This window comes from Liolophura sinensis, chromosome 12 (genome assembly GCF_032854445.1).
Source record: "Liolophura sinensis isolate JHLJ2023 chromosome 12, CUHK_Ljap_v2, whole genome shotgun sequence".
NCBI classification, from domain to species: domain Eukaryota; kingdom Metazoa; phylum Mollusca; class Polyplacophora; order Chitonida; family Chitonidae; genus Liolophura; species Liolophura sinensis.
This window is the reverse complement of record NC_088306.1, coordinates 28280906-28300246: the sequence shown is the minus strand read 5'-3', so window position 1 is coordinate 28300246 and position 19341 is coordinate 28280906. Positions and strand designations below refer to the sequence as shown.

The 19341-nt window shown below is 39.7% G+C and overlaps 1 protein-coding gene across 1 annotated transcript; it reads right to left on the bottom strand.

The window, feature by feature from the left end:
* Positions 1 to 363: 363 nt before the first annotated feature.
* On the bottom strand, positions 364 to 9796 carry LOC135479043 (calponin homology domain-containing protein DDB_G0272472-like). Its single transcript, XM_064758755.1, has 6 exons — positions 9630 to 9796; positions 6661 to 6842; positions 5712 to 5957; positions 4032 to 4159; positions 2611 to 2680; positions 364 to 1950 (listed from the first exon to the last, which is right to left on the bottom strand). Exons 1-6 carry the CDS (start codon positions 9736 to 9738, stop codon positions 1768 to 1770), a joined length of 918 nt encoding a protein of 305 aa, XP_064614825.1. The 5' UTR covers positions 9739 to 9796; the 3' UTR covers positions 364 to 1767.
* Positions 9797 to 19341: the final 9545 nt, after the last annotated feature.

The following is a 19341-nucleotide window of genomic DNA, read 5'->3' as shown; positions in this document are numbered from 1 at the left end:
GTGAGACGGTCGGCCCCCGGTTTCCTCCCACCATAATGCTAATCGCCATCATATGGGTGAAATATTCTTGAGTACCACTTGAAACACAAATGAAATAAATGTGGTCTGAAGTTTGATGCAGACAACTTGTTTCTCTACCAAAATGGCGTAAGTCAAATATGGGACAGTTCGCCAGTAACCGCTGAAAAGTCGGTGGTTTATCCTAAAGGGCTCACCGGTTTCCTCCGCCTGTTATAAACTAGCTGCCACCGTACATAACGAGTTTTTCTTCAACAGTAATCAAATACAGGTAAATAAATAAATCACTGGTATAGTACCGTAAAACTCGTTCGATAGGCTCGACAAGCGGAAACATTTCGGCAAGTTTCTAATAAGGATTTTTTTTATCGTACATAATGGCATGAGATGTTTGTGTTTCGAGTAGTGGAAACCTATTCCGGAATTCCAAAAGAAAAGAGATCATAACTACATTATAAAATGTGTTGTAAAATCATCTATTTTATTACACTACTCCGGAAGTTCCGGGCGCGGGCCTACATATATATCCCTTTGCCAAGCTCTGCTATCGTCTAGTGGAATGTTCAGTTGTCCTTTAGTCGCGAAACGGAATTACTACCTCCTTGAATTATAGGATATTAATATGTTCATGCATAGCACCACTGATTTTGTTGACTATTTAAACCACCAAGAATGAAGAACATTTACAGTCGTTTACACTGAGACCCGTTCATCCGATTGGTAAACCACAACAGCGGTGGCCAGGACTGTGGAGCGTCTGTTTTGTCTGGTTGTAGCCGAAAATCCGGTCAGACTTTTACCCTATCATATACAATGCCTGAGGGTATGTGGGATATTGCAGGTACTGATTGACCTGGACTTAGTATACGGTGACTGGAAACGACGTCATGTCAGGTGTCTTCAGCGTGGCATTTCAGTGAGACAGCATCGTATATGTGTCAACAATAGGACTGGCCAGTTTCTCTGGGACATCGACATGATTTGACGGAAGTAGCGCTGAAAGTGCTGAAACAAGCCAATCAATGGCGAACGCAGTTATGAGTAGTCAAAAATTTACGGGTGTTTATGAGGAACCCTGTTGGGGCCTCCGTGGCTCAGTTGATGACCTAGGTGTCTCTCACCGATGCGGTCGCTCTGAGTTCAAGTCCAGCTCATGCTGGCTTTCTCTCCGGTCGTACGTGGGAAGCCCTCCAGCAACCTGCGGATGGTCGTGGGTTTCATCCGGGCTCTGCCCGGTTTCCACCCACCATAATGCTGGCCGTCGTCGTATAAGTGAAATATTCTTTAGTACGACTTAAAACACCAATCAAATAAATAAATAAAGAACCCTCTCTTGCGCAATTGCAACTCGGGTCCAAGCTCACATGAACATGTATGAGTTGGCCTAATAGATAACCAGTTTGCCCACAAACTGTCATTGCAAAGGAAAAAACAAACCATATAGTCAGATTTGACCGCAACCATATTATACCACAATGTGTGGTCTATTTGCAGCCTACCTTTGAATGAGATAGATGTCACATTTTACCGTTTGAGATGTGATACCGAAGACACCTATAATGACGTAAGTGTCCATTCCAATCTGACCGGTGTTATTCTGTTCTGAGACAAGCATGCTATCAGTCGTGTAATGGCTGCAGTACACCCCGCTAACAACAGTAACTGTACAGCTGTTGGTGGTACTAGCTTTGTACCGGAAGCACCATTCATTTAGGCCTATGGCCAACTACAGTCTGTGTAAAAACTGAGTCAATCAGCACTATCACTGAACACGTCCGTGTCGAGTAACTTAGCAATGTCCTCATCGGGAATGTAGCGAAGTATCTCCTTGTTCGCCAGCTGAAGCCCACGACGACGCAAATTCATCAGGTAGTCCGAGTGAAACTTTCCGTCCGTGTAGTCCATGAACCGCTTATAATCGTCTTGTAGTTCCTGTAGCAGAAACGTGTATTATAATGACGTTGGGTTTGGTTTGGTTTGGCCAATCGTAACAATGAATTGGCCCATACGCGACCACGTGACAAGAGACACAATCATCTCTGATACGAATATTGTACAGAGTCGTGAAAGGCATATGTAATTAATGCCAGGCTGGTTTAAAGGCACAGCCGACTCGGTGAGAGCTGGATTCGAACACGCGACTTTACTGACCCATGCGCATGAAAGTGGCAACCAGTGATGACCCTACGCGGTGGAACTTGCACTAGATGATTAATGTACACTAAAAATACAATCTGTTAAATTTAACAGAAAGTCTTTTGTCTGAGTGACGCATTCTGCTATTGCAGCAGACTATTCTGTTAATTTTAACACATATATTTTATTAATTCACCATAAAGATTATATTAGACTAACATCATATTATGTTGAATATGACAAGATATTGTGTTATCTAGCATCGTAAGTATCTAGCATCACTTTCTGTTAAAATTAACAGATTAATTTTTTTGAGTATGTATATAAGGCTGTGCAATTGTGTGTTCATCTAGTAACAAAATCCCACATATCATGAACATTATATAGGACGTCAAATGTAAGGTATGCGGTGCAGTCAACATCACAATGGAGCAGTAGATGGACATTTTGACAAACCTTAAAGTCTCGTTCAATTCGTCTGCAGTGGTTGAAGGCATCCATGTATCTTTCTTGGAGTATTTTGTACCTGGAAGCAGATACAAGACATATGAATTTATGACCAGTCTATTCCATGATCCCGTCAGCAAAATGGTTGAACATACAGTTATAGTCCCAACATGTGGCATATTATGGCGCGTATTCACAATCACAGTGCTCTGCCCTTGATTACTCCAACAATGCAGTCAGCCACAATTTTAGAAACAAAAAACAGACGAGCTTCTTTACGGATCCGTAAAGTCATGCCTAAAACTTCAAAACTAACGTATAAATTTGTTTAAAGGTTTTTTTTTCTCAAAACGACCTTTCGGCTTCCGTTTTGTAGAAGGTGGACTTACCCAAGCTTAGAAAGACAATGCATCCAAAATGGTAACCTGTAAATTTATGCTTACAACGCCTGGATGTGTTTATACCAGCTCGACTTTTGTTTATCTTGGAAAAGAATTTGACGAACAACATCTAAAATCACCCTACTATATACTGTTTATACATCTATGAACCCTTTAAACAGGTGCTGATGCTGGTATTTCAACTCAAATAGTGAACTATATACTTCGTCATAATGTCAAGTGATGAAGTGGTGATAGGCCGGAAACCGACCGTACAGGTATCCATTTTGTCTTCGGTATCTCTGTGCGACATGACGCCAGTTTCCACTGCGTGATCTCTGTGCGACATGACGCCAGTTTCCACTGCGTGATCTTTGTTCGACATGACCCCAGTTTCCACTGCGTGATCTTTGTTCGACATGACGCCAGTTTCCACTGCGTGATCTCTGTGCGACATGACGCCAGTTTCCACTGCGTGATCTCTGTGCGACATGACGCCAGTTTCCACTGCGTGATCTTTGTTCGACATGACCCCAGTTTCCACTGCGTGATCTTTGTTCGACATGACGCCAGTTTCCACTGCGTGATCTCTGTGCGACATGACGCCAGTTTCCACTGCGTGATCTCTGTGCGACATGACGCCAGTTTCCACTGCGTGATCTCTGTGCGACATGACCCCAGTTTCCACTGCGTGATCTCTGTGCGACATGACCCCAGTTTCCACTGTGTGATCACTGTGCGACATGACCCCAGTTTCCACTGCGTGATCTCTGTTCGACATGACGCCAGTTTCCACTGCGTGATCTCTGTACGACATGACGCCAGTTTCCACTGCGTGATCTCTGTGCGACATGCCGCCAGTTTCCACTGCGTGATCTCTGTGTGACATGACGCCAGTTTCCACTGCGTGATCTCTGTTCGACATGACGCCAGTTTCTACTGCGTGATCTCTGTGCAACAGCACTCCAGTCGCCACTGCGTGATTTCTGCGTGACAAGACGCCAGTTTCCACTGCGTGCCTGTTGTCAAATGAACATGAAGACCACTCACGTGTCGTTTAGACGGTTGACTTCTTTTTGGTGCCTAGAATTAATGATTTCCAGCTCTTTAAACTTCGCCTGTTCACACATCCACTTCATCCTGTCCACAGCGTCTTTTTCACGCTGGAGAGCCCTTTCCTTTAACAAACAGAAAAGGAGTATGACGACATAGTATTTATTATGTATACATCAGTGAAATTCAAGTATTTCCTTCACTGATAAAAATGATATCTTCACTAATTTGATATCACTTTTGTTATTACATTGTGCTATTACTGCAAAAAGGTTTTGTGAGCGCGGACGTCAACGGAATTGTTGCGCGTATGAAGAGAATCAGAAATGCGACGAAGATAGCACATTGCTTATTTTTTTCACGGATGCAACAGATAAACTAATACGCGTTTATATAAATGTAGAGAAAATGTCAGGATATAAATAATAAACAGAACATTGTACAGTGAAGGTTATACCAAAAATATTGTTCTCGTGAAAGGTAGAAATGATAACCCATCGCATCTCGTGGGTTATCATTTCCACCTGTCACTCAAACAATATCTATGGTATGCAACCTTCACTGTGCAATATCTTCTATTCATTCAACGACCTTCGAGCAATTTTATTGACGTCAAACGTTCCTTTCACAGCTCATCATGATGACGTCACACATCAAAGACAGTAGCTCGAAATTCGAGATCCTGCTTCGCACTAGCGCCAACTCACGGAATTAATATATATGTCGTCTTCCACTAAACAGCATTACACCACAGAATTTAATCATACTTAACGCCATCGAATGAGTGAAATATTATTTAATGAGTTCAGCGAAAAACTACTAAAAATTTTGAAAGAGAGAAAAAAAGAGTCAGGGCGTCTACTGTTTTCACCATGTCACCTTTACGGCTCTGCAGAAAACCAATCGACAACAGGCGACACGATATCGGTGCATTATTTTATATTATGAACGGAAACATCTCTTTATCTCTACAGGGAACGATGATAGTCACATTCATAACATAAAAACGTTAGCATGCTTAGCGAATCTGCTGTGTTCCATTATCTTCTATATGTACCGCACGTGTAGCGCGCCAATCAATGTATCGAAAAATGGCGCAGACTGGTTACTTTGATTCCGCCCATGATATCTTAACGTGAAGACTTTTTCTATACCAGTGCATATACTTTGTAAGTGAAGCCTGTGATTGGCTGAAAAACTCCATCTGTCGTCAAATAAACAATGAATATTAACTAGAATTCTTGGGTTTAAACGGGGTCTGGTTAGTGTGCAGTCCAGTTGCAGGATTGGATTATAAGGTACAGCCGCACAAAAGTGGCTCAACTGATCTAACGACGCATTGACATGCCGAGCAATATTGAGGCTTTAACACGAGTGGTATTAAAGGGTACGTTCAACAAATCTGTGACTATCGATTGCAAAACATTAAGTTTTAAACGATGCCAATGTTACATTTTATGACCTTCATTTTTTATTGTAAAAAAAAAAACAAGACATGATTTGACCAGTATTTTATGAACTAAGTATTGTGCTTCACAATAAAGATGCTCTAGACGGGTATACATACCCAAATATAAGAAAATCGGTGACAATTTTCACCACCCCAGAAATGCTCCAATAGGGCTCTGTCCGCTTCGCGTCCAGACCCCCAAAAATGAACCAATCAGAACCGCTTACCTTCTCCTCTGCGACCGCAGCAGCCACAGCCAATCGCTGGTCCTCTGCGAACTCCTCGAACATCTGGTCCTTTAGAGCTTTAGTCGCAGCCATGACAGCCAACCGCTTGGCCTCCTCGCATTCTTGAAACTGTCTTTTTAACGCCAAATCCTTCTCCAGCGCGTATTTCTTCGTTAATTCTCTCACTCTTTCTTCTTCAGCCCGATCTCTCTGTTCCGCCACTCGCTTATTCCGCTTTTCGTAATACTGCATCATTAGTACATAACATTACAGTTCAGTTTTTAATTACTAGTATTAAATTTACATAGAACGTTAGACCAACATAATTCCGCACAGGAATAGTCTTAGGAACTGATATTCATTCAAATATATTCATACTTTGAAGTCCAATCCGTTATTCTTTAGTCGATATTCAACGATCTGTACGCCAATTCAGTGTATGAATAATTTACTTTCAAGCTGAAATTACCAAGTACGTCACAACATACTCAAAAAATTAATCTGTTAGATTTAACACAAAGTCTGATGTCTGAGTGATGATAGAATGTATTCTGTCAATATTCTGTCATTCTATGTATTCTGTAATCACGTTAGCCTAATAGAATGGTTATGTTGAAGTAATGGAATATGTGTTATATTTAACAGAATAATCTGCCGCAATAACAGAATACATTCTAGCCTCACTCAGATAACAGGCTTTCTGTTAAATTTAACAAATTAATATTTTGAATATATAGCTCTGATCATGTTCGGTCGGTCATGTTTCCAGCTTAGTTTTCACATTAACTTTATTTCTGAAAGCCAAGCAGGGAAGAATGAATCAGTTCTCAGATCTGGTCACAAGAAAATGTCTGTGGCTCTTCACGTCTGTTTCTATTCAGGCTCCGAAATAGCTACAGTTAAATTATCTGTTGTTTCTTGTCATCGACATCGTATCTGCAGAGCTTACCTCTTTCTGCGTCTGTAAGGCCAGCTTCTTATCTAGTTCTAAGTCCTCTCGCAGTTTCCGCAAAGCTACTTGCAGTTCCTTGGCCGCTTTTTTCTTGGCAGTTTCCACAGCTAGATCGATCTCTTTCTGGTTGTCATAGGTCACGTGACTTGTCTGACTCCTCAGAACGCCTTCGCCAATGTCTGGGTTAAACAAAAATGATTACATGTATTTTTCACACCTTAAAATGAAAGACAGCACATGACTAATGTTTATGTCCACTGAAGGACTACCATTCAAAGTATCTTAAACCGGCGTTAAATGTTTTTTTTTTTTTAGATTTTTTTAACCGAGTAAAAGTTTAGTGAAGCTTTCTAACGTCGAAAGTATTTCCTGTATAACAGTCTAAGGAGTAGCCCATGGCAGGTTGAAGTTGTAGAGCTCGGCGATGAAGGGTCAAGTGACAAATAGCTTTGTCGGAGAATAGACATACTGAAAGGATATTTGTTCCACTGCTTCAACTGCCCACATAGTTGGCCTGCTATGTCATTTATACTGTGTACGAGCAGCTTGCAGATGCACGGCCGAGGTATTCCTGGTTTAGGTCTTAGCCTCTGGAGGGGTCGTGAAGATACTTGTAATTCTGACCCCTATAAAATGTTCACAAAATTACAATAGGATTGTTGTACAACTGGATTTATGCTCAATTTTGACACAAATGTAAATGTATCTAAGCACCACTGAGGCTGTTCTAGGCGTCCGCCTGTCGCTGGATTTTATGCTTCAGTTTTGTAGTGGTGGCTTCTAAGATGAGAGACCGGCCCGGATAGCACAGTTGGTAGAGCGTTCGCTTCAGGACCGGTAGATCCAGGATCAATCCTTGATCGAGCCATACCTAAGACTTTAAAAGAGGAAGTTTTAACTTCCTTGGCGTGCAGCATGAAGGGGTTAGTGCAACGACTATCAGTATAATGGCTCGGACGGGGCGCCTTACTTGCCTTCGGTAAGTCGTCACAGTGAAGCAGCACTAAATAAAAGAGCGGTGGAAATCCGTCCTGCAACAAGGAGGCACATTACACGTACATGCACCCTAAGGATTCCTTCGTCGTCATATGACTGAAAAATTGTTCAGTACGACGTTAAACTCCAAGCACTCACTCACTCTAAGATGAGAGCAGTGCTGACCTTAAAATACAGAAAGCACCTCGGCTTAAACACGGCGTTTCAATAATTTTACTGTATTTAAAAAATAATAACAATAAAAAACCAACGACAAGGAAAAGGACAAAATTTAAATTCAATTCAGCTCTAATAAATTCAGAGAAAAAAAAATATCCCAAGGTTTAATAATTTTAAGCATTTTCTGGTGAGATACCATCTTCTAATTCCCATGAACCTTCGGCATCCCTAATGAATTTTTCACTGACTCTATTTGTTATTTAGCAATTGCATGCTGACTAAACGCTAACATGAATGACAAAAAATGTATTTGTATAATTTGAACAGCGTGACTAAGTAGGCCTAACCTCTAATGCGGAGATGAATTCTGTTTGGGCCAAGGCGGTATGCTTTTGTCTGAGATAATTTGTGATACCGTCGTTCAACGCTACAAAGCTTGTAAATCAACTGATTTTACGTCTGCGGTGGTCCCTAAATGATATAGACCTGTCATAAAACACTGTGTGAAATGGCTCTTCGGCTACATGTAACTAAATCGTTGTAAACGATCTCAAAATGATGTCTGATACAATAGTTCTGTGTTACCATATGCTACTTCATAGAGTGAATGGGCAAATGCTACATAGCAGCTTAATCCGCGCAATCTGATAGCAACGTGTTTGATTGGATAAAATTCTCAAGATGGCTACTTCGATTCACACCAGCCACTGGCGCAGTAATATGATTTTGTTCTACATGTTATTCATTAAAATAATAAAGTATGATACTCTTTAGAAAACTTGACCATCCTGCTTTCGCTTCTCATATGTTTTAGCCAGGTGCTGTCTCGTCCTTTTATGCGGAAATTATACAGGCCTACATCCATCTGGTAACCTCTAGCCAATATATCTTTTGCGTGTGCTACACGTGTCCGAAGGATTGAGCTGAAAAGTGTAGCATCCAGATATCCGTCTATCCATCCACACATTGCCTGCATCTTTTTTTACATCATTCTGCCTAAGGGATGTTGCTTTATGAGGTGTGTGTTTTGATACTATTTTAGCGCTTACATGTACTGCTAGAATAAACGCTAATTTGGGTAAATTGACAAAAGGCCCGATCTAACCAGTTATGTACGTGTGGCAATTCGCCAACTACCACTCTGTCGTAGCTGCTCTGGTTTTACTCTCCATGAAGTAGGCCTACACTGTATACAAGGGCTATATTACACAAATAAATATTTATAGCACTACGGTACATATATATAATGTACGTAGAAAAATGCACATGAAAAGCGACCCTTGTAATTTACTACACCTGGAGTGACGTAATGGTGTGTGTATTTATTCACTTGACTTCCGGTAGAAGAACTTTAGGCCTGTCTTCGTAGGCCTAATATATATTTCAAGTGTAATAGGCCTATTTTTTGGTGGGTGGGTGGGTGGGGGGGGGGGTGTTTTTTGCTTTTCTTTTTCTTTTCTTTTCCGTTAAAGGCTTTCCACTTTGACATCACTTCCTGCCTCGTCATCGTGACCAATTAAAGAGAACCAGACGTTGTTCAAGATTTCTGTGCAAAAATTGCGAGTGGTTGTAGTGATGTAAAGTGAAAGTAGAGAGCGACGCATACGCTGTAAGGAGTATATGAGTACATCATGAACGCTTTCCAAAGGAAAAGCAGCTAGGCTAACTTCAGCAAAAAACACATCTCAGTTTCCGCTAAAAATCGACACATCGCCTGTCGCGCTATAAAGGTCCGTAACCCGTGAGAGCAAACTACATTTCCACTGCAACTAGCCGGTCACTGCCAGTGCCAGTCACGCTCGATTACTTACCAATGATGTGGCCGTGCGTCACACGCTGAGTTGTTAGGGTAGTTTTGTCCAACAAACGTTCGATGATGTCGAGTGATGAGTATTGTTTCCGTTCAGTGTGTCGATCCATTGTTCTGCTGATTTACCGCACAAATTTAAGGCACAGCTCTTCAATAGACTTACTTCCATGGACGACGAACATTTGCCGGAAGTTTATTGGTTGCTTGGCTACATGCGCGCCGCTACTTGCGGAGCGCCACAAACTGCACTATAAATAATCTCTGCCACACATCAAGCTTTAAATTTTAATATATCGACTGTGCGACTCTAGTATTTATAAGACCGGCTTATAACTGTAAAGATGGAATGCGCGTAATACAATAATAATTATTTATGTAGTCTTTATTGTTCATTTAAGCAAAGTAAATGTGTAAAATTTGAAATTTTAGAATGAGGCGTTCAGCCTTTATTTAAATGTAGGCCTAGTAGGAAAAAAAAAAAAAAAAACAGCTGTATATCAAGGAGCAGAGTTCATTTGAATGGAAAATCACAGTTTTAGCAATCTTTCTGTTTTCTGTCTAAAATTCCACCACAGGTATCGTTTTGGCAATACAATGCCTGTCATTATACCCTGTCATCATAGTAGAGTAGGCTTACAAAATATAGTACTATATAGGGCCTACTTTTTGTACCTGTAGTTAGGACCCATAACATGTACTTACGATTGACTTCTTGCGACTTGGTATTATCCATGCCTGTTGTCATCAGGTTCGAAGTTGCTGTCAGAGCATACATGTGTTGTTGCGTGTGTATATAGTTTTGGACCCTGCAGTTCAATAAACCTACACGTACATTGTCCTCACAAGGAAGCAGAATACTTTGTATTTGAATCTCATTTCATTCTGGAGATTTCCACATCTGCGTCGTTGGCATGGCCATGTATAGCTATAAGCAATCAAATAAATTATCATTTATTAATGATGTCGCCTGGATACCACTCTAAAATCCCAGCTGTGAAGCACAATGAGTGTTTGTAGGCTCGGAACGTACAGACCTTAAAGCCCGAATGGTATATTCTAGGTGACTTGTCTATTTGCATGACTTGTGATTTCCACACGTTTGTATTATGTCGTACCCAACCCCCAGAATAATTGTTATTGTAGGAAATTGTCTAATAAATCTAAAAACATATGATCTAAAAACATAGGAAGAACTGACATTAGAGTTTAAAGGAGTAGAATACTTCAATATCAAACAAATACCATTGAAAAGAGTATGCATTTCCTCGCAAGTCCATGCCATAAAAAATATTCTAATATGTACCTCAAGCTGATAAATTATAAATAAAGTCAGCGCCAAAATCCACTGTGGGCGACTCCATTTTGTCTAAGAACTAGTCCTGAAGTCTTCTGTGTTCAGAAGAGAATTCCCAGAAGGTACCGAACAGTACAGTTCGTTTTCCGACTGACGATCGGGAAACCGGAATGTTGGACGTAGGTTCCGAGTAGGTACACGAACAAGCCGGCAGTTTTAAGGACTCTCACTGGCTGAGAGGCAACCTTCCTCCAGCATAAATTACAGGGTGTTAAAGATGGAGGACGCGATGGACCCAGCGATTTATGCCAGCTTTGCCGTTTTCAGGCTTTACGTGTATGGCGAGGAAAAATCGCAAAATTATACAGCAGGCACCACTAGGTAGAAAAAAAAATGTGCTCCTTTCAGCCCATAGTATCATTTTTGAAAGTTTTCTTCTCCTTTAAGGTACTCCAATAACCTATAGGGTACCTGGATGCTATCATAAATATAAGACAGTACAATGATCTAAAGAAATAACAGACTCATAGAAAACAGTGATTAGGGATACATTTATAGATGAACATTTTATTACAATAAAATTAACAAACAATAGTTCACACGAGTAGAATAAACGGATCGCCAAAAGTTAAATTATCCTTGAGTGCTTCCATCATCTTCCAGGTACCAGATAATCACGGTAAGCTTCTATAGTCTTCCAACTCCTAATATAGTGAAAAGGAAGCAATGCATAATAAACTAGATATGAAACTAATATCACCATAGTCGCATCTATATAACTGATTTCCAAGGCCATAAATAGGCATCTGTCAGTACATGAGCTTGAGGCATTTACTACTAGAACAGAGACGAAATGCACCGAAATTGGTGGAATGTTCAGTCCATGTTACATAAACAACACATCTCTTCATTATCATCTCGTCATCAACTGTTGAGTTCTCTGCGAACACTGACATGAAGCCAGGTGTTACTTTAATAAGTCGTCAACAGCCAGATTCTCTTCCAAACAGCAAATTTGGTGTTTGAACAAATCTGAAAGTGATCTGACTGATGCCTGTATGAGCATATGGGCAGGTTATCACTGGCTTTCAATCTATCAATAAGAAACATAAAAATAAAGATTGCTAGAAGGCTGTACTGTCCACTACAACAAGTGAGCCCATAAAGTATTAACTATAAAAGATGTTTAAAAGTTAATATGTAATTTATTTCTAAATTTAAATGTGACACACACTTTTACATGCAACTAACCTGCTTTGTCTGTTTCTTTTGGCTTGTGGCACAATGACATTCCATGATTTTTTACCAACAATCCATGAAAGAAAAGCCATCAAAGTCAACACAGCTACCCGTCACATCTCGTCCATCTTGCCAACATAAATACTGCTTTTTGAGATCTGTTGAGAAATTAAATCATTTGTTTATTTATTTATATATCTGTTTATTCATTTATTTATCTGTTGTTTGTGTTTCATGGCCATACCAAGAACTGTTTACTTGCATGATGTACAGAGTGCCAGTGGCGCGGGTGCAGTATCAGGACTACCCACATCTGACATTTTTTTCCAAGTTGAAGAGTAGGCCTACTAACACAATGTCTGAGAGGTCAAGACTATTGCAAAATTCCTGACTTCCCAAGGCATCCTTTCAAACTGAGTGGATGTTCCTACATTAATAGAGCTAATTTACTACTCTCTCTAGATCAGTGAGATGGACTCCAAACATTAAGATAAGAAGATCAAAGTGCTATGGCCTGTTAATTACGTAACTGTGTACTGATACCAAGTCTGTGCCAGGTCTTGACCAGCAGTCTTTTTAATGTCCTGTACACAGATGGTTAAGACTGGTGTTAAGTATAAGAAACCTAAGATGGTTCTCTAATCCACCAAATGGGTCTTCCTGCAAACTCCCTCACACATACATGCATGTACATCCACCTTCTAGGTACACTTTACATTACACTGCAGAGTGCAAAATAATAAACAAAAGAAATCACTTGTTTTATTAATAAAATATACAGTGACCTAAAATGCACATCCTAATGCTGAATGCTATGCAGTACCGTATATCGAAAGAAACTCAAGATTGGGTGAGGCCATGGGGTAATAAATGGTGCCATCCACTCTAGCTGTATTAAATACTCCAGGATTCCGCAGATAATGCATATGTGCAAATACAGTCCTTAAAATCATTATGCAAAATAAATAAGGTGTATTTATTTTAAGGCTAAACAATGATGGTGGTTCACGTCTTTGTTCTCCATCATTAAATGTAGCCTGATCATTGCTTCACATGCATTAAGTTTTTTAAATTAAGTCTTAAATTAAGTTAATTAAAACACTATATTTAACCCAGGTCATGTGAAGATTGCAATTGCAAGGTCATGTTATTCGTTATAAAAACTTAATAACCTGTTAATAAATCATTACATCTGACAAAAACATCTAACAATTAGCAAAATATTATTCCCTCATACAAAAGTCTACGAGTAACTGTATAATAGCTGTATAAACAAAACAACTGAATTAAATGATAAAATGCATGTTTTATTATACATAGAAGCGACTTAATCAACAGCGAATTTACCTTGTCATCAGGGCTCCACTGGCCTACATGTGGAACAACAAAATAAATTGCCCTTTTTATTACTAAGTAAGTATAAACCGCACTGAATGTAAGTTAGCTTAAAAAACAAAAATAACTACAACTTACCTCCGTTTCCGAAATATGTGTCCACTTTATACAGGATTAACTTCAGTGTGATAGATTGCTCGTGGTCTGACATGGCATTATCAACCCGTCAGTGTGCTGACGATAGGCATGATAACTGTCACAGTCCAAATCTGATCACTGACGTTGCTGTCAGTGGCTGAGATACTTTGCTCCATCTGTCTAAATTCTTCTTTTCCCGCCATGAACAAAACCAGTGACGTTGCTTGTACGGCGTACTCGTTAATATTCATAACTATTGCTTAAGCCGCGCCTACCTGGAGAAAGGGTTGAAATCTTACCGCTCACTGCCGTTACAGTTGGGGTGAAAAAGTGGGACGTGTACGTTGTACAAAATGTGTGCTTAGTCATGGCTCTAAACATTGACTCAGAACTGGGTGCCCGTATACGTACAATGTCAATAATGCACACCGTACTCGTTGGCTTGCGCACATGTCTATGACACACTTCTCGTACAACCCCATGCACTAGGGCATGGATACATTAGAAACTATATGACCTACTTTCGACCGCCTCTTTAGAAATAGCCCGATGTTAACACACATGTATACCGCTACAAACTCTCTTCTTACGAACGATTCACTTATTAGTCGGTTATACATGTATTTTATTTATTTATGTATGTATTTTATTTGATTAGTATTTTACGCCGTTCACAAGATATTTCATCTGTACAGCGGCGGCCATTCAGCGTTATGGTGGCAGGAAACCGGACAGCGTCCCTATTTGTTACAGAAATAACGGAATCTTGCAATTCCATGCCGTGGAAAAAATTAAATAACTGAAAGAATAAGTATATATATATGTATGTCTGTAGGTTTATTGTTTATTGTCAACTACTATTTGATTTGTTGTTTGTTTTTAAGCGCCAATAGCCACAAAAAATATCAAATATGAACTTGGTATGATACCCAGTTCAAACTCATTTAAAACCTTCCAAAGGCCTAAATGCGTAAATGAAAATATGGAAGTAAAGAGCGCATGTGAATCAGTTTGGGTCAGCCAGCTATGGATTTGCTGGAGTGTTCGTTGCATCTTAAAGTTGGACGGGACATTCAATTTTTCATATTATACGCTAAGCTTATTAAGATCCTGAAGACTTGAGCTTATCCAAGTATATATATATATAATCAGTCGTTACCTTCCAGGGCACCGTCAGATGACAGAATTCCCATACCAGCAAACATGGTGCCAAAGTCACAGGACGTCGATCGGGGCTGGGCATGCCTTGTGACCGCAGGTAGGCTGATTCGTGGTGTACATTCTCTTCTGTAGCCAGTGTGACTCTGTATCCTTAGTGGGAAGCGGGTTGTACATATACCTCATTGAACAAGGTTCGCGAATACGAACCACGAGGCATGTGCTGGGTGCGGGTTCGGTCCCGGATTTGGCCGACAGGGAATTTGTAGATTCCTCGCCCTTATCGTAAAGACTTGGTAACTGCCACTGTATACAGGGAAAATTCTTTAAAGTTGTGTTAGTTTATTTATTCATTTATTTGATTGGTTCTTGGGCCATATTCGAGAATATTTCACTTATACGCACGGCTTCCAGCATTATGGAAACCCTCGACCATCAGCAGGTTGTAGCCATACCTTCCCAATCATATTGGTGAGAGGCTCATGAATCATTCTGCTATGTCAGAAGGCTAACCCGTCGGCTAAGGAGGCCAAATTGCGGTCTTAAGCAACACTCAAATGTACAATTGAATCAAATCAAATCGCCATGGGCATAATGCATAGCACATGAGTGATAACAATTTCATATATAACAGCAGGCGTAAAGTTCTCACACATTACGGTAGAGATATTGTATGGGATTCAATCAGGACGTTTACAAATACGCTGTGTCTTCAATCTGCGGAATGATAAAGCTGTCGTGTTTTTAGTGTCACCGCGGGGAGAAGACACAAATCACACACTATATATATATATATATATATATATATATATATATATATATATATATATATATATATATATATATATATATATATATATAATGTAAAAAATATGTAAAATAACATTGAGGTAAGTAAACATAGCATTTGCCTCAAATCGATATTCAATCAAGGATGTCGCCTTACGGGTATTTCTACCAGCGATTTTAGATTTGAAACCTTTGAATGTTTTTGAAGTCATTTGCCAAGGGATGGATTATAAGCGTAAATGAGAGATTCGTATTCCTTTAGTGACACTATTAAAGCGCAATAACATTTTATAATTCTATGCATGTCGTCAAAGGTCATAGTCTTACAAGTCTTGACTTCTGGTATATAAAATTGTTTAACAGTTATCTTCTTTGACTGGCTTACTTCTGTAAATTATACTCTGCAGGGATTATACTCACAGGCCTATATTTACATAGGGCCGCTAAGTATCGCTGGAGGCAGTTTGATAAATACTGTCTGAATGACGCTCATAACGTATGCGCGCTTCACGGTCAACCGCATGTCTTTGTTGTTATTGTGCAGTTCTACTGCTTCGATCTGCTTTTCACCATGGCTGTGTGTCACTCCATAATTTTGCTTGCAGGTAGGAATATGTCAGATTTCTGTTTAGTTTTCTCAAAAAGCAGTTTGCATAATCTGAATCATATAGGCTTAAAACTACATGGTCTAGGCTTACTACAGTGTCAGACCATTTGGCTGAATTCAGATACGTGTATACATAGGGGGCCTTTGTAAGGTCTACTGTGCATGTATCTAGGGCATGAGCGAAAGAGCAAGTCATATGTTAGCTGAAAGACAAAGCTATAGATCCCTCCAAACATGTTCTGTATTTCTGCAAACCATTTCGCATGTTTGCAACGTGTTTATTCAATCATATTCTGAGGCTATTATTCCGTGTAGGCCAATAAAATTATACTTTTTGTGAAGCCCTGACTTTGGCCAGCCCAACCAATGTAATTTTTTCTCCCAAATCAACTTAAATGTGTGTTTACATTCCGATGAAAGTTGCTCTTTCATATGCGTTGAGGAATTATGGTGCGTCGGCCTGTATTACATATGGAGGTACAGCTCTGTATAAGCGAGTTTTGTCGTGCACATTCGTAATGATAGGGTTCGACATCATTGGACGAGAATCGATTTAGCCTGTCTAAATCATACCTTGTATACGTATCGCCGTGGAGTGTGTATCGCGTTATAGAAAGCTTTCAGCTTAACGCCTTTTAATGTCCTACAACGCAGATGCCAAGGTGAAATAATGTTCACCTATTATATAAATGTACAGAATTCAGGTCTATTTGCACTATTACATGGTCGTGGGATTCCCCAGGGCTCTGCCTGGTTTCTTCTCATCGTAATGCTGGCCGTTGTCGTATAAGTGAAATATTCTTGAGTACGGCATATCACTGTAGCATGACGAGCATGTAGAATCTCATCGTATACGTGAAATATTCTTGAGTAGGCCTGCAACGTGAAACACCAATCAAATAAATAAATAAATAAATGTGGAGTTCTGTATAATACATGAATATCTTTGATAAAAGAATGAAATCAATATTAATTCCTCTTTAGGCCTAATTAAGCTTTATAACCCTTCCACAGCGGAATTCTTTTGAATATTTTATATGAAATATATTAGCGTTAATTTACTGTATCGAATACGTTGAAATAGATCATCTTACGACAGTATCTAGCAGTCCCAGCGTTGGACAGGAAATTTGTACCTTCTCTGACTTTGCTGTCCGTAGACGACACCTCGTTTGCGAGGACTACTTGTCTTTTGCCAGTATGGTGCGTATATAACTGTACATCACACGCATAGCAGAAATGATGCCGAAGCAACTTGCCGAAGGTCAGTGGTTCCCGCAGAGCACCCCATTTTCCTCCACCCATAAAACTTACCGCCATCGCTTATTCAAAAATTCTTTAGTATGCCATTAAACAAAAATAAAAAATTAAACTACATTATCTGTGAGTTGGACATCCCCACCGCAGTATGTCATCAAACACAAAGCCAGCATATCTGTCAACCCGTTTCTGTTAAGTTCAGTTTTGACAGGAGTAATAAGGTCAGCCAAGGCATTATGACAGCAACTTGAGACAAGAAGCGCCCTGACCGTACTCATTTTGTGACCTCTAGGTCAGATCGAGCAAGGTATCGCTATTTACTCGTGCAGTTTTGGTGGCCATATCTTCATTCCGTAAAGCCGTGCGTTTTGGGTTGATTAAAACCTCCAATACATTGAACCTACACGCCTGCACCTAGATAAAAATAACTTGTAGGCAACAAATTCATCAGTTCTTTATTTTAGCATGATGTACCCTCAAAAAGTAAATGTGTACCGTTTTGTACCCATATATGACTGTAGATAGCGATTTATACAAAATGTGTATCACCACAACACAATTTGTTATACATTAAAGGTGTACATGTACAAAGATGAAGAATGCAAGATACACATTAATGTTCCAGTGCAAAATTGCTACAGTTACTGTGTCTTTGGAACACATTTTGTGAATTTGTGTACACAATTGCTTGTGCAGAGTAGAACGGGAGAAATGTACGATATTAATTGACAAAATATAGAGCGTCAATTCCATGAGATGTATATACGCGATGCGAAACTGGCCAATCATCATGGTAACTAGATTACCATCATCTACCCTGTGTCCACTGTGCAGATATAAATATATTTGTCCACTATATTGGGTTCACATAAAGTCTTGCTTCGTTTTTATACTTTTTTATTCCGACGTTTTCGGGGTTAAGACTTTAGATGTAGCCTAAGTATTTGACACTGACTGGTGTCAGAGTGACGCAGACACGCTGTGTGCCTTAGGCTGTGCGAAGTCCACTAACAGTGAAAGCAAAAAGCTAACCGAAATCTGAGAACATGACATTCGTATTATTTACTTTACCTGCATATACATGTAAGTGAACTTCAGCTGACTCTTACGTGATTTATGGACGGAAGCTTAGTAGAACGGATTCGTAAATTGCTAGTATGTCAAATCTGCATAGCATAAATTAAGCTGTACTTCATAGTAATGTACTTTATTAGACATGAAAAGACATCTGTCATAGTGCATAGGAGGGGACCTACCTGTTCACTCGCCATATCGCTGTGCAAAGGTGATCAAAGTCTACACGCCTATTCCACCTATACTTACCCATTCCCGATAAGAGACACGAGGGCCCGTGGCCAATTGTCTGTCGAGTGTTTCATGTAAGATCGATATCTTGCCCAATGAAAGCATTTAACCTAAAAGCAAAAAATTCGTAGGTAATTCGTATTCTTAACCATACCCATCTGGTTTGACGATTTAAATCCCCATATACTGATAAGGGATTGGCATAATTTTGTGAAAGCCATTACATAACCGATATGTAAAACTACAGCATGTAGGTCTACACAAATATTCTAAAGTAATAAAGTATGGTGTTCCGTATAGAAGGGAAAAGACTTGCCGTGCTTAAAAATTAAAATTTAAACTGTGTCCTTTCGCACCAGTTGGTTTTGCAGACAAACGGTGTGAAGTAACAGAGAGGGTATACATGTTATATTATTTGAGTTTCATACTCTTATGTAGCAAACATCAGGAACACATTCAACAAAGAGATTTTTTACAATTACTAAAGACGCCGTGAAACCTCTGTATGAGATACAAAGCTTAAAACCTCCATATATTAGTTGACCTTCAAATTTTGATATATCTGCCTCAGCATCATGCTTGTTGAGG

What these genes read in the sequence shown, in the direction of transcription:
- LOC135479043 (XM_064758755.1), bottom strand. Translation starts at nt 9,738, where the DNA reads ATGGATCGACACACTGAACGGAAACAATACTCATCACTCGACATCATC. An exon ending in CTGCGGTCGCAGAGGAGAAG is followed by an intron (nt 4,160 to 5,711) that starts GTAAGCGGTTCT and finishes TGTTTGTTAAAG; the next exon opens with GAAAGGGCTCTCCAGCGTGA. An exon ending in GAATTGAACGAGACTTTAAG is followed by an intron (nt 1,951 to 2,610) that starts GTTTGTCAAAAT and finishes TTTCTGCTACAG; the next exon opens with GAACTACAAGACGATTATAA.